Raw genomic sequence first — 14,714 nt, forward strand, 5'->3', positions numbered from 1 at the left:
ACTTCGAAGCACTTTTGTACGTCGCTCTGGATAAATGGCGTAGAAATGTAAATGTAAATGATTTTAATATGAAACTGCAAAATGTTTCCTTTTCAATTGTTTCAGCTTGCTTTAATGCGTTTTAAAAGACTGAATAGTTAACGAAGAACCTTAGAAAGTGTTACCGGATATAATACTGTATTTATTCAGAACAAGTATTATAGTGTAATTTGCATCAGAGTAAAGCACAAAATGATTAAACACAACATAACAAACTATGAGATATAAATCTACTGGAGTATTTTTAGTGAGTAGGATAAAAATTTATGGCACCCTGCTCTGCTGCAGGGCTACTGAGATCACACACAAATACATTACGTACAGTATACACTTCAAGTTTACAATGTACTACTAATTCGTATCGATCCTAAACATTCATTCATTCATTTTCTACCGCTTATCCGAACTTCTCGGGTCACGGGGAGCCTGTGCCTATCTCAGGCGTCATCGGGCATCGAGGCAGGATACACCCTGGACCGAGTGCCAACCAATCGCAGGGCACACACACACACACTCTCATACACTACGGACAATTTTCCCAGAGATGCCAATCAACATACCATGCATGTCTTTTGACCAGGGGGAGGAAACTGGAGTACCCGGAGGAAACCCCCAGAGGCACGGGGAGAACATGCAGACTCCACACACACAAGGCGGAGACTGGAATCGAACCCCCAACCCTGGAGGTATGAGGCAAACGTGCTAACCACTAAGCCACCGTGCCCCCTACTGTACATTTTTACAAATATAGACATAAAGCAAAAATCTCAGCACATTGAGCATTAAGAGTTATGCTCAGCTCTTTTTTGTGTCGGTGTGCTGTGTTCAACACTCATTTCTGGGGATCTCCTGCCACCTTCAGGTGTTCTTACATCACTACTGTGAGGGAACGTCAGCAGTCTTTTGTTGTCTATTCTGTGATATTTGGGCTATTTGTGCTTGAATACCAAGAAGCTGCATGTGGAGCATTACATGTCCACTATATACACTATACAGAGAAAGGTTTGTGGACACTTAACCAGCACATCCATATGCGGTTCTTTCTCAAACTGTTGCCATAAAGTCATCTTTGCAGGGTTGAGGTAGCCTAGTGGTTAGATTGTTGGGCTACCAGTCAGAAGGTTGCGAGTTGGAATCTCAGGGCTGGGTCACTAAACAACATGAATTATGCTTAAACAATTCTCAATTCTATTACAAATGTGCATTGCTCTGGTTAAAATGCCATAAACGTACTGTATGCTGTAAATTTACAGTTTCTCTTCACTGGAACTTAGAATCCATTGACCTTCAGGATGAACTGGAAATCCGACTGCACCCTGGGCATCATCACCTGACATTAGTGTCTGATCTCACTAATGCAGATTGAACCAAAATCTAGTGGAAACCATCTCACGTTTATTAATAGCAGGGGAACTAAATCTGGAAGCACATATAGGTGTGATGGATGCAGGGCTCTCAAGTTTTGAAGACAGGCAAACCTGACATCTCCAACCCCCCCCCCCCCCCCAAAAAAAAATAAATAAATAAATAAACAAATAAATAATAGGGGAGTCGTTGTATGGTAAGGATCGTGTGTGTGTGTGTGTGTGTGTGTGTGTGTGTGTGTGTGTGTGTGTGTGTGTGTGTGTGTGTGTGTGTGTGAGAGAGAGAGAGAGAGAGACAGAGAGAGAGAGAGAGAGAGAGAGAGAGAGAGAGAGACAGAGAGAGAGAGAGAGAGAGAGAGAGAGAGAGAGAGAGATTATGACTGGTGTTGTTTATTGTAAGTGTTTGTTGCCTTTTTGGACTCCTTTATCATTTGTAATGTTGCTCATTTAAAACAGTTCGGCTCAAGCCCAGTCATTTTTAGTGTCATGATTGTTAAGGACAATGTTTCAAACCGACCATCGAAAATACCCTCTCTAATGAATGTTCTTTTTTTTCATTGGTTGTTGCGTTAAATCTTACCCAGATAGTGCTATTTTCTGATTGGCTATTGTGTAGCCTCTTTTTTTGATTGGCTGATAAGTGTCAGGCTTGACTAAGAACTGAGCTTGATTCCTGCCCGTTTCCATAGAGACAGTTGTGCGGACTGATACATTTTGGGTGCTGCGGCTCATTATTATTATTATTACGACTTATTATTATTTATTAAATTAAATTATATGATATATGATTTAGTCGAAAAGTTTTCAATGCGTGACACTTGATAGTCCTGTGGATGGTCACGATGGCCATTGCTAAATATTTTGTGTATATTTTTTTATAGTGACCAGGTGTTTGTCTGTATTTTTGGTTCTTTAGAGAGAAAGCAAAATGGACCTTTTTATTCGGCCATACTTGAGTTGTCTATATTCAGTTAGGTTGAATGTTGAATGTTTTTACACTGAAGCTCTCTTGCGAGTGTCTTTTGTTATCCACATTTCCTATCATGCTGTTTTTGTAGACTGGGGTGTAACAGGCATGCAGCTAAACAAGAAACAACTGAGCAGATGACTGGCCTTTACTACACAGACCCGTGTTATACAGGGTTGTGACGTCAAGCCAAAAAAATAAACAAAATATGCTAGTGTTCAATTACCTGTGGTCTACACTGTATTTAAGGCGTTTTTATGGGATTTAACTATCGTAAAATAATGTCGTTTGTGAAGGCTTGTCGTCAAATGTTTCACCTTCTGCACGCATGCAGAGAGAGGTGGAATGATTGTAATGATTATAATGTGTTAGTCCCAGACTACAGTACAAAAAAAAATAGATTAAAAAAATGCTTTTGAAAAAAACAGTTACTGTCACCGTGTGAACATGTCAACAAAAAAAATAAAAGCTCCTGTACGTTTCAACACCTTGCAGAAAAATCTGACTAATTTTTATCCTTAATGGTGCATAGCATCAGTATTTGTTCACCACAGGTGTGTCTGACAACTTCAATCTCTGTATTGTTCTGAGGACTTTCTCATACAACAAGAAAGCCATTTGCAAGCAAAAAAAGCAACACAACGCCATGTTAACTTATCTGCACAGTTTAGTTTATTGTAACAGAATCTTTGGAAGCAAAGCATATGCCTGTGTATAATATTTTTTTCATTACAATAGGCAGCACACTCCAACAGGAAGAAATTCTTACCACCCGAGTCTGAAGCTGATAGCTGCTACACAATACTGTATGCTTGAAAATAAAAATGTTACCTCGTATACCAAAGCCAAACATTTCACTCAACACCATTTTGAAGAGTCACCACCACTCAAATGTATGCTGTATTCCAAAAGTCTTAAAGGCTTTATTATTTCTATGTAACGCAAATGCATATTATTAGATGAATTTCCTGTTCAGTTCGGCAACTCCTGCACTTTCTCATCGATAGTTGTGGACACCACTACTCCATCCACCAGCTTCTCTGTGATAATCCTCACCCGTTTCTGGTGGAGATGTTTCTCTACATGAATGACACAAAGGAAACACACACAGTTACCATTGAATTGAACTATTTGAAGTACTGTTCGACAGACAGACAGACAGACAGACAGACAGACAGACAGACAGACAGACAGACAGACAGATAATGTCGCTTATCTTTAATAGGTCATATGTAGGATTGTTGTACACTTTTATGGATTTATGTGATTTACATTTTTAATCAATTTAAAATTTTTGGTTTGATAGAAAACTACTATGAAAAATAAAGATTTGTTTACTTGCTTACTTACTCACCATATATGGAAATATGAAGCGCTAAACAAATACTAATACAAATAATGACATTCTGTATTTGTAAGCAGCAATCAATTTCATGCACGATATCAATTTCAATTTGATTTCACAGTATATCAATGAATATATCGATACGTATGGACAAAATTAAATGTAAGAAATTTTTAATTCACCCTCTTCCTTCTCTTGCATCGCTACCAAAGTCGTTTCGGTCACGGCAGTTTGAGTCTCTTGCGTCTCTACCACAGCCGTTTCGGTCAGGGCAGTTTTAACCTCATGCGTCTCTACCACAGCCGCTTCGGTCAGGGCAGTTTTAACCTCATGCGTCTCTACCACAGCCGTTTCGGTCAGGGCAGTTTTAACCTCATGCGTCTCTACCACGGTCGTTTCGGTCACGGCAGTTTGAATCTCTTGCGTCTCTACCACAGTCGTTTCGGTTAAGGTAGTTTGAGACTGGGTTGAGTCGACTTCTGTGATGCTATATCTGTGAACAATAAAAAAAAATTGGTTTATCTTTTAAGTAAGAATAAATACAAGCTGGTCCTCTCAACGTACAATGTACAATCAAATTCTAATCACATTTAGCAGATTATATGTCCACAAGAACCAAACCCAAAGCCTCACCCATGAAGTTCTCCCTCGAGCAGCCTCCTGTATTCCTGTATCTCCAGCTCCAGCCTCATCTTGATGTCCATGAGCAGCTCGAACTCCCTGGCCTGTTCTTGCATGCTGACGGTGATCTGCTGCAGCTCTGTCTCTAGTCGGTCGATGTTCCCTTGCAGCTGTGATAGCTGCTCACTGGAACGTACCCCCACCTGAACCAGATCAGTCTGCAGGATTTCAATCTGTAGCACAAGATACGACAAATACGACTTTAGTTAAAAGTCCTGTTCGGCAAAGTAAAGTGTTGTTCTATAAATTTCCTTAAGACTTTTAAATCCGGAAAATCGACGAGAGTTTTATGAATCGTTTTCAGCAGTGCAAAACATCAAGCTACCTGTTTGTGAATCCCTTTAATTTCTATCTCCAGGGTCTGGTAGGTTTTCGTCAGGTCACTGAAGGCTTTTTGGGAGCTTTTGATTTCAGTGTGGCTTTTTAACACTTCAGTGTTCAGTGTTTCGGCCTAGAAAACATTCAAAATCAATGATGCAATGACCAAAATGTTAAGAAAGATGAAAGGCAAATACATTTCAGAAACAATAAAAAAAAGCAGACCAAACAATTCATTCTGTATTTGATCATTTTTATGAAAATTACAGTTGAATTCTGTGAAGTGTAGGTGTATGGAAAGCACTTTTTTACTTGTATGATGATATATAAATACTTTAAGAAATGCTTAAAGTGTCATTTAAATGATTAGGGCCCGAGCACCGAATGGTGCGAAGCCCTATTGTTTTTGCTCAGGTTTATTATTATTATTTTTATTTTATTTTTTACACACATTGGCCAATGGGGGTCCCTTAACATGCTTGAAAACTCTTGAAATTTGGCACACACGTCAGAGTCGTGCAACACTAGGCTCGGGCAAAGACTGGAATACTCTGTAGCGCCCCCTGTCATGCAAAAACAAACATTTGTGCACAGATCGGACAATTATGTACGCACATGTACGAGAGTTGGTACGCATATAGATCTCATCGACCCGAACAACTTTCGTGCTCTAAACTATGAGCTCCGCCCAACAGGAAGTCGGACATTTTGGATTGTTTTAGAAGTGCATGCGGTGAACTTTTAAATAGTCCTCCTAGGGAATTCATACGATTGACATCAGACGTGGTTAACATGATGCAGAGACATTGCACTTGCTAAATTTATGAAGGGATTTTTGATATCTCGTACGGTGCTGCCATGGTGAGGCGACTAAGTTATGGCGAATTCAGAGAAACAGGAAGTGTCTAATATCTAAAGCAAATAATGTCTTATTGTGATGACACGCGGTGCGTATGTTCGGCCAAGGATTCCGATCGCATCGATGTGCTTATTGTGAGTCCCGGGTATAGCGCCACCAACAGGCCCCAGGAAGTTTGTCAGTCACAAAGGTGGATTTTTTCACAGTTGCATGCAATGAGCTTTTAAATTCTCCTCCTAGGGAATTCATGCGATTGAATCTAATGTAAAATTGCGAACGGATTTTTGATATCTCAAACACTGTTGCCATGGCATCGTGTCAAAATTTACTTTTATTTCAGGCATATTTAAGGCTTTTGGCATGCTTAGTTCAACTTGAAATTTGACACATACATCACATTTGTCGGCTGCTAAGTGTGGACAAAAATGTCAGACAAAGGTGTGTCTCTTAAGTGGCTCACTAGCGCCCCTGTTTGTCTAAAATGTGGGATTTCATTAACTACCCCAAATGGGTCAGTAACAACGTAAAATAGTCCACTGATATTTACCCACTTCATGCACTTGCCTACCATGCATTGTTTTCTGGGAGGCACCGTATAGCGATAAAAAAATGTGCAAGGTCATTACAAATATTTTTTAAAGTTCACTTCCTTTGGTAACATGATTAGCAAGCTTTTTTGACTACTACACCTGAAACCCTTAGGGAAGATAACTATTGTTAAAAATAATTATCATAGAGGTAATTCACAGAAACTTGCATTACAACATTCCCTGAAACAGGAAAGGATTACAGTCAAAGATTTAAATCAAAGATTTAAAAGATAAGTGAAGCCATTATCTAAGTGACATTAGAGCATTAGAGACTTTCTAAAAAAAAAAAAAAAAAGTCTGATGAGTTACCTAATGAGAAATCGTACTTTTGTGTTAGGAATAATATTTTTTAATGTAGGGAAAAAAGAAAATTTGGCTTACAGATTTCAGATCTATGTGCTTATATGTAAAAGTGTGAAAGCTTTACTGTTGGTTTAAAGCTGAATGAGAAGATCAGTTTTAAAACAAAAATATACAGTTCTTAGGTTTTTTACAAGAAACAAACCATGGCCAAAAAAGGCATACTGTATATATAAAGCTCAAACACTGAGACAATAGATCAGAATATTAGCTTTCATTTCCTGATACTACAGCTAGGGATCAAAATAATCCAAGTAACAGAAACAAACAATAATTGCAAGAAAATGCTGTTGAAGCCTGGGAACAAATGAATAATGGGATGATGCAGCGGTTGAAAGGAAGGGATATGCAACCAAAGAGTGAGTGTTATTTGCTTTTTTGACTTTAAAGGGTGTCACCCTTTCCAATATCATATAAATATTCTTTAATATTTGTGTAATATTTTTTTTGTTGCTTCCTGGTGGTCCAGTGGCAGGATCCTGCCCTATCATAGCTAATCCCGCCACTAAAGTGTTAACTCTCAGTGCCAGTCCAAAGCCCGTATAAAATAGGAGGATTGCATCAGGAAGGGCATCAGGCGTAAAACCTGTGCCAAAATCTTATATGTGAACCACGTGATCTGCCGTCGTGACCACGAATAGAGAAAATTTGCTTTTTATTACCACCTCTTTCTTATCCCCGAGCACCTTTTACATCCTTTGCGTCACCTCTCACATTCTTCTAAGATACTACAAGATATGCTGTATTTATTACAAGTCATACACTGACTACTTCAAATCAGGTCTACCATCCATTCATTTAACCAACCAACCAAACAAATGGCTCACCTTGCTCTGGAACCACTGTTCAATTTTTTTGCGGTTGTTTTGGATGAGTGTCTCGTATTGATTTCGCATCTCCTCCAGCTCTTGATCGAGGTTTACAGCCGGACCGCAGTCCACTTCCACATTCACTGTGTTGCTCTGTTGAGTGCGATGAAAGTGCATGTCCTGTGAACAGAGGATCGGGGATAGAAATTAGACAGATTTTGGACAGACAGTTTGGCAAAATTAGTTATTAATTATTTTGATGGATGGTCACATGCAAAGATAAAACTACTACAAGGTTTGAATTCAAAAGTGTTCTCACCTCCTCATGGCTCTTCTTGAGGAATATCATTTCTTCTTCTAGCCCAGATAGCTGCATTTGTAGGTCTTTGGTTGCCAACTCAGTCTCCCCAAGAATGTTGCGCAGACGAGCCAGGTCTGCTTCTACAGCCAATCGCATGTTCTTCTCACTCTCAAACCTGCAGCAAACAATGAAGAGAGAATGAGATCTTATCTGCAACTAATGAAAAACTTGTTAAAACTAGAGAATGGCTACGTACAGTATGTCTAACTGAGAGTTTGTTGTCAATCTTGGAAAAACACAAAAAACAGCAGACACTTACTTTATCTTAAAGTCAGTAGCTGCTAGATTAGCACTGTCCAACTTCACTAAAACCTGCTGTCTTTCTGCAGTCTTAGAAATAATCTTAAAAGAGATATATAAATATTATATAACACACCATAAGGGACTGGAGACAACACATGGTGAGAAAAAACAGTCTATTTCAAATGCACAGGATACTCGTAAATTCACTGAAGCCTAAATGGATGTGGAAGAATTTTTGGCTGCTGCTTGCTACCTGTTTCTGAAGGTCTTCAATGATTATGTAGTATTTACTCAGATCTTTCCTGCTAGTAGAGGACCTGCTTTCATAAAACTCCTTTATTTGCTGCTCAAACTTTCCATTAGCTCTTTCCAAAGACAGCACCTGACAGAAAAGTACATTCATGATTACTCATGATATTCATGGTCAATAAATAGACCAGAAGATTTTCTCAGGTTTAGATATGCAGTCATGAAAGTACCTGAAATGGGGAAAAAGCTATAAGGTACAGAATTTGGTTCTCGGTTTGTGAAAATGCAAAAAATGAAAATTTAACAATGAAAGACTTTTGTTGTTTTACCTTCTCCAGGTACGATGCCAGACGGCTGTTAAGATTCTGCATAGTCCACTTTTCATTTCCAAATATTGAGAGGTCATCGCCGATAGATTGACCAAAGCTAGACAGACTATTCAGCCCCATATCATAACCTGAAGTTTGGAAGCTTGCCTTAGAAATACTGCTCATGGAAGCACTACGACTCAGTGAGACAGGCATAGCTGGATACTTCAAGTGCTTGTTAAATCCTGTGTCCTTCACACCTGAAACTCAGTCTGACCTGTTTCTTCTTTTATATGCTAACATGTGAAGGAATTTCTTTCTTTAGATGGGCTTGTCTGACATCATGCTACACCTTTCCAAAGAATTTATTCATCTTAATCGGTTCTTTAAAAGTGGGATGGTACATACCTGTGTTAAAAAAGGTAACAAAAATGCTTTGGGCTAAGACAGAGACAAAGTGCTGTTTAAGAACAGGTCTAATGATTTTACAGAATGATTTGCAGTACTGAAATACCAACAAGGACTCATCACTGGTCTGTTATGCCAATTGTCTGGGAAGCAGTGTGTGTGTGTGTGTAGTTAGGGTTTACAGCATGTATAACATAATAGTTTCCAAATTATTATTATTTTCTTCATAGCACCATGTAATACCTTCTTTTCGATTCTAATGAAGTCCCATAGATATAAATCTCATCACCTGCTACTGTCATCACCATCAATCCACATCCTTATCTTGTTTTATTTTCATTATTTGGTGAGGCTCAAGCATGACCTGAAAGAGACTGCTCATACATGACCTGGCAGACTGGTAAAGACAGCTCAAGGGTTCTTTTTATTTAAAAAAAAAAAACAAAAATTCAATCAGCAGAGTACAATGGGACAGATGGGCTCTTCTGTTTGACAAAACATCCATTTTTAACGTTACAGAAAATTCACATCCATGTCACACGTGATCTTACACATGATTATGAGTAGGGTTCAGTCACAAAACAAACTAATATTCATTCATTCATTCATTCATTAGATAGGATTAATTAGTAGAAATCGAATAAAAACACATGCATTTACTTTTTTATTATTTTTTTTCGTCTACAAACCCGAGTGTAAATATAGATGAGGTTCAAGTGACTTTTTCTAAGTGTTAGTTCTTGAGTAGACTCATCCCTCAACACAGTTGGTAATTAATTTGTTGCCATTGGTTTATTTAAACTATTGAAAAACAAACAGGAATTGATGGCATGGCAATTTTATTCTTCAGTTCCAGTTCCATGAAAACGGGCAGGTCTAAAATTTGCATGACAAGAATTTTCTAAATTAAAACTCTATAAATAGATGTATTCTTTACGTGGCTTTTTTAGATGTGTGTGTGTGTGTGTGTGTGTGTGTGTGTGTGTGTGTGTGTGTGTGTGTGTGTGTGTGTGTGTGTGTGTGTGTGTGTGTGTGTGTGTGTGTGTTTGGACTATTTACTACACAGTGGCTTCATTTGATCATTTTAATAAGTCCCTACATCCTTGCTTTCTGTGAGAAGTATTCGTTTGAATTATTTTATCATTTTCCATTTTATTTTTATCCATCTATGAAATGTTACAGCTTTCGAATACACGTAACACTGAGTGACGTTATATTAAGTTGACTTACACTCCTGCAGCTTTTTCTAGTTACTGCATTTGGCATTTGCTTTTAATGGAAAATGAGCAGACTGTATTGAGCTGTTTGCTCTGAGTACACACTGAGACCTACTGTATTGCACGGATTTGACAACTCCCGCTTTCTAAAATCTTTAGGTACATAAACCATGTTCTGTCTCTAGGACAAGACACTTAGTCCAGTTTTGTGCTAAATAGGAGTGTTTACGTCAGTGAAACCACTTAAATCTTATTTCACCTTAAGATAATCGATGTTCTTATCAATACTGACACATGATGTGGTGTATCTGTGATCTATGATGCATGACCAGAGTATTGGCATAAATAAGAAATAGGATCCGGAACATGTTTTTCCTCTTTGGCCGATTCCTACGAAGTGTGAGACGTTGGTGTAACCTTAATGAAACTTTGAGGCATAAAACATGATGTAGACCAGTAGGTTCAGAGATTTATTTATTTATTGTACGTTTCCTTGTGGCTGGTATCGTACCAAAAAGTATGTGGATACATGTCCATGCCTGTTAAACATACTATTCCAAATCTTTGGGTATTAATATGGATTAGGTCTCCTATCTTTGAAGTATTGCTTTGCTTTTACAGCCTCCATTTTCCTGGGAAGCTTTCCACTTGATTTTGGAACATACCTGTGGGGATTACCACTGATTCACTGATTCACCATCAGATGCTTGGTAAGAAGGTCTGGCATGCAGTCGGTGTTCCAGTTTATATCAAAGGTGTGCAGGACACTCGAGTTCTTCCACTCTAACATTAACAAACCATGTCTTCATGTTCACAATACATTGTCATGCCGGAACAGGTTTGGGCCTCTTAGTTCTAAGTGAAACCAATTCATTTACATTACTGTAATGTAAAATTCTGAAACTTTTAAATTAGTGTTAACAGTTTGAGAAAGGCATGATGTGAAGTGTGATGGTCAGGTGTCTACATACTTTTGACCATATATTGTAAAATAAATCTATAAATATAGTCTCCAATTTAAAAAGTACGTCATTAAGTTGTAAATGACATTTTAGAATAAAGTGTTGAAGCTACATAACATTTATGCACGTTTTTGTAAATGATACACAAACTAAAGGAACAAAAATTGTACACTATGTACATTATACCATAATAAGAAATGGTACAATTAGTATATTTATATTCACTATTTATTTATTTGTTTGTTTGTTTGTTTAATTTACATAAAGTAGTTACCCTCTGAAACAAAAGCCATAGAACTGGCTTGTAAACAGTACCATTTTTACAGTATAATTACAATGACAGTAATAAAGTTGAAGAGACAGTAATAAAAAATAATCCAACAAAGAAAAATATGTCCAAATCTACACAACTTTTTATATAAAATACACAATCATTGGATGCTGGAGGTGATTTACAGTAAGGTACAGTAATGTTTATTGCTTCCTTTGTACCGATAATGTTTTATTGATTGCTGCTTGTCGATGATGATGATGATGATGATGATGATGATGATGATGATGATGATGATGAGTTGTTATATATAAAAGAGATGCTGAACAGATCCATGACAGTAAATCTGGAGTATTTGACTAAACGTCTTTGCACTATTGAGGTAAATGAACCTATATTAAAGCCTAGTAAACTGTAGTGGTATTGTTTTGGGTGGTTATTGATACTGTTGTTAAACCTGAGTCGTTGTTTTGTTTTGTTTTGTTTTGTTTTGGCTGTAGGTTATATTAGCTGTAAATGATCCTCACATGTATAATCTGTCTGTTTATGGTGTCTGAGGTGTCATTTATTAAAGAAGAGCCGCGTTTCCCCTCAGGCATGGCTGCGACGTTCACAGTGCTCAGTTTTCTACTGACTGTAGGGATGGTGTTTACCTGCACGGCCTCACCTGTGTTACCTTCAGCGCACGAGGCACAGGTGTCGGAATCTCACGTGCAAAGAGGCGCTCAGAGTGGCGGAGCGAGAACGGAGCGTTTTGCACCTTTACCTGAGGACCAGCGCCGGTTCACGTCCAAACAGATACTGCAAGCTCTGTCGGGTAAGTGCCGTAGTTTGAGATGATCTGCACGCCTGTTTTGTCCCTTATTCGTGTCTCATGGTGTCCTTATTGATGTTTTGACAGAGATTATCCAGCGGGACGACTGCATTTCAGACTATCAGGGTTGGGTGGACTTCGGGCGCCGCAGTACGGACTGAAGTTTATAGTGAATGTATCATTGTAACAATCAGCAACTTTTAATTCAAATCAATTAAATTCTATTTATGCAAAATGCAAACCCAAACGTGTATTTTTTTATTTTTTATTTTTTTTTGTTGTATTTTATATGATACTGAAAGAATGGGACAAGATAATAATCTGCACTGGGAAGGTGTGATGCTCACCTGCATCTCGTGTATAATCTCGTGTATAAATCTGCATAACCTGGATTATATGCAGATTCATCACAGGCTGAATGCTCGAATCTGATTGGTCAGGAGGAGTGCATTGTTTTCTTCCAACCGACTGTAACCTGAGTAGGGTTATGTTAATGAGCTCGATTATAGGACACATATATTTAACATTAATGGTGTCTCAATTGTAAGAGAGGAGTTTAAAGCTTTCTGGTGTCTTTGTCTGCAGAGAGAGAGAGAGAGAGAGAGAGAGAGAGAGAGAGAGAGAGAGAGAGAGAGAGAGAGAGAGAGAGAGAGAGCGAGAGAGAGAGAGAGATTGAGAGAGAGAGAGGAGAGAGAAAAAGAGAGAGAGAGAATTGAGAGAGAGAGAGGAGAGAGAGAGAGAGAATTGAGAGAGAGAAAGTGGGAGAGAAAATTGAGAGAGAGAGAGAGAGAGAGAGGAGAGAAAAAGAGAGAGAGAGAGAGAGAACGACAGGTAAGAACAGGAACTAAATTGTCTCAGAAGTTACACAATCTTCAAACTGCAATCCAGCAAGATGCATGATGTTTTGTATATTTAAAAAAAAAAAAATACAGTTAGACACATCAGCTTCTGATGAGATGATTCAGGGGTACAGACTCCACATACCCGTTGCATGCCATATCTCACCCCATCAGTATGCATTTATAACAGCAAAGCATGTTATTCCTTGCTTTAACAAAGCCAGTGCAGCTTATGTCTGATTCGTTAACTATAACTGATTTTAAGCTCATAGGATGGGGTTCTAAAATGCACCTTTTCTTATCCATGCGTTGATGTGTGCAGTACCTATTACATGGTTATGTGAATGCAGTTTAGATCTAAAAAGGATTTAAACATATAATTTGACTTCATTTAAGGGCCACTCTTTAATACCTGTAAATAGCTTTAAACTTTAAATGCACCTTTTCAGAGACAAATATACACACACTAAAGGTATAAAATATACCCAAGTATAATCGGAGTTGCCACAATCACTGACAAGGAAAATGTTTCCTGAGAATGTACAACATTCTCCAGAGTTGTAACAGGAATGAAATGCGTATACATTTAAACGTGAATATATCAAACTCTTGTATTTATTGGAACAGTGAAACACTCATTCACATGCTGCGATACTGTACACAGCTCTCATTCCAATTACATTTCATAATTACAGTGATCATTAGGGGCGAATCATATTTACAGACCAAATAACAGAAAAAATACAATCATTCGGTGCAACATAGTTATAATCAATAAGAATATCAGTGAATTATTGATTATGATTGTGTTATTTTTGTGTTAGTCATTTCCCATAATTCACATACTGTACTACAAGTGCAATCTTTCATTATAATGCTGTATAATGCCGTTTCTACCCTTTCTACTGTAGCCTAGAGCTCGAGCATCAATTTGAATTCTCCCATGACAAAATTCTAAACTCGATGATTGGAAGGTTAATAATAAAAATCTGTGTATTACATATTACCAAAAGAAAGTGTTTTAGGAAAATGGCAAAAACTGCATGTAGCTGAGTGATAGCTTAATGTCCAGTGTTCTGTAATCGTCAGGTTTAGTGCTACCTTTAATAAAGCTGTACAGGTGTTTGACTACATTAATCACAGTCACTTCTACAAAAACAGAAATCTACAGTGATATCTTTTCTGGACCGTAGAACACATGTTGCAAAGTTTTAAGGCACAAAGAACATAACATGATAGTGATGTGATTGGTGATCAGTCAGACTACCTCCTGAGGGAAGGACTCTGGCTGATTCTGTATTATCAGGTAAGTTTCAACTCAATTGATTATTCCAAAGAAGCCTGAAATCGGTTTCCATAGTACACGAGTGACTGAATAAATGTTCTGGTGAAATTTCCTACAGAACAAAAAAAAAAGAAAAATTGCATAACTCTTGCTTAACTGAGATTTCCAAGTGACAGCATGAAATCCGGACAAAGATTATACATATAAACGTACAAGTCCTTATACTGTACGTTATATGTACAGAACGAATGCTAAGGTGTAAATGGTCTTTTAATGCTGCAGAGCATGTCTGATAAAAAAAAAAAGAAACCTATCAATTAAAAAGGACACAGTACATGATGTGAGGTGGTTTTTAAAGACCTGTGGTATTGTTTTGTGTTTTGTTTAGCCATATAGTAATGTAAATGTGCAGAAAGCCACTCCTC

The 14,714-nt window shown here is 37.9% G+C and overlaps 2 protein-coding genes across 3 annotated transcripts; one reads left to right on the forward strand and one right to left on the reverse strand.

Annotated features, from left to right (window-relative positions):
• Window positions 1–3,019: 3,019 nt before the first annotated feature.
• LOC113657902 (keratin, type I cytoskeletal 19-like) lies at window positions 3,020–8,758 on the reverse strand. The gene is made up of 9 exons (XM_027170062.2): window positions 8,515–8,758; window positions 8,190–8,318; window positions 7,953–8,035; window positions 7,652–7,808; window positions 7,351–7,512; window positions 4,722–4,847; window positions 4,349–4,569; window positions 3,898–4,208; window positions 3,020–3,449 (listed from the first exon to the last, which is right to left on the reverse strand). The coding sequence occupies exons 1-9, from the start codon at window positions 8,707–8,709 to the stop codon at window positions 3,343–3,345; spliced, it is 1,491 nt and encodes a 496-aa protein (XP_027025863.1). The 5' UTR covers window positions 8,710–8,758; the 3' UTR covers window positions 3,020–3,342.
• A 2,897-nt stretch (window positions 8,759–11,655) lies between these two features.
• On the forward strand, window positions 11,656–12,406 carry LOC125140783. 2 transcript variants are annotated; one of them, XM_047810612.1, is made up of 3 exons: window positions 11,656–11,733; window positions 11,910–12,168; window positions 12,253–12,406. In XM_047810612.1, exons 1-3 carry the CDS (start codon window positions 11,671–11,673, stop codon window positions 12,324–12,326), a joined length of 396 nt encoding a protein of 131 aa, XP_047666568.1. In that variant the 5' UTR covers window positions 11,656–11,670; the 3' UTR covers window positions 12,327–12,406. The 2 variants fall into 2 exon arrangements, with proteins under 2 accessions (XP_047666568.1, XP_047666569.1); XM_047810613.1 differs by having other exon boundaries at window positions 11,677–11,733; window positions 11,947–12,168.
• Window positions 12,407–14,714: the final 2,308 nt, after the last annotated feature.

The sequence above is a fragment of the Tachysurus fulvidraco genome, chromosome 2 (genome assembly GCF_022655615.1).
Source record: "Tachysurus fulvidraco isolate hzauxx_2018 chromosome 2, HZAU_PFXX_2.0, whole genome shotgun sequence".
Taxonomy (NCBI): Eukaryota; Metazoa; Chordata; class Actinopteri; order Siluriformes; family Bagridae; genus Tachysurus; species Tachysurus fulvidraco.

Excerpts from the sequence above, each read along its gene's own strand:
- LOC113657902 (XM_027170062.2), bottom strand. The coding sequence starts at position 8,709 with ATGCCTGTCTCACTGAGTCGTAGTGCTTCCATGAGCAGTATTTCTAAG. Across the intron at positions 8,036-8,189 it reads TTGAAGACCTTCAGAAACAG|ATTATTTCTAAGACTGCAGA; the intron begins GTAGCAAGCAGC and ends ATCTCTTTTAAG. Across the intron at positions 4,209-4,348 it reads CTCGAGGGAGAACTTCATGG|ATATAGCATCACAGAAGTCG; the intron begins GTGAGGCTTTGG and ends TATTGTTCACAG.
- LOC125140783 (XM_047810612.1), top strand. The coding sequence starts at position 11,671 with ATGCTGAACAGATCCATGACAGTAAATCTGGAGTATTTGACTAAACGT. Across the intron at positions 11,734-11,909 it reads AACGTCTTTGCACTATTGAG|GTGTCATTTATTAAAGAAGA; the intron begins GTAAATGAACCT and ends ATGGTGTCTGAG. Across the intron at positions 12,169-12,252 it reads GATACTGCAAGCTCTGTCGG|AGATTATCCAGCGGGACGAC; the intron begins GTAAGTGCCGTA and ends ATGTTTTGACAG.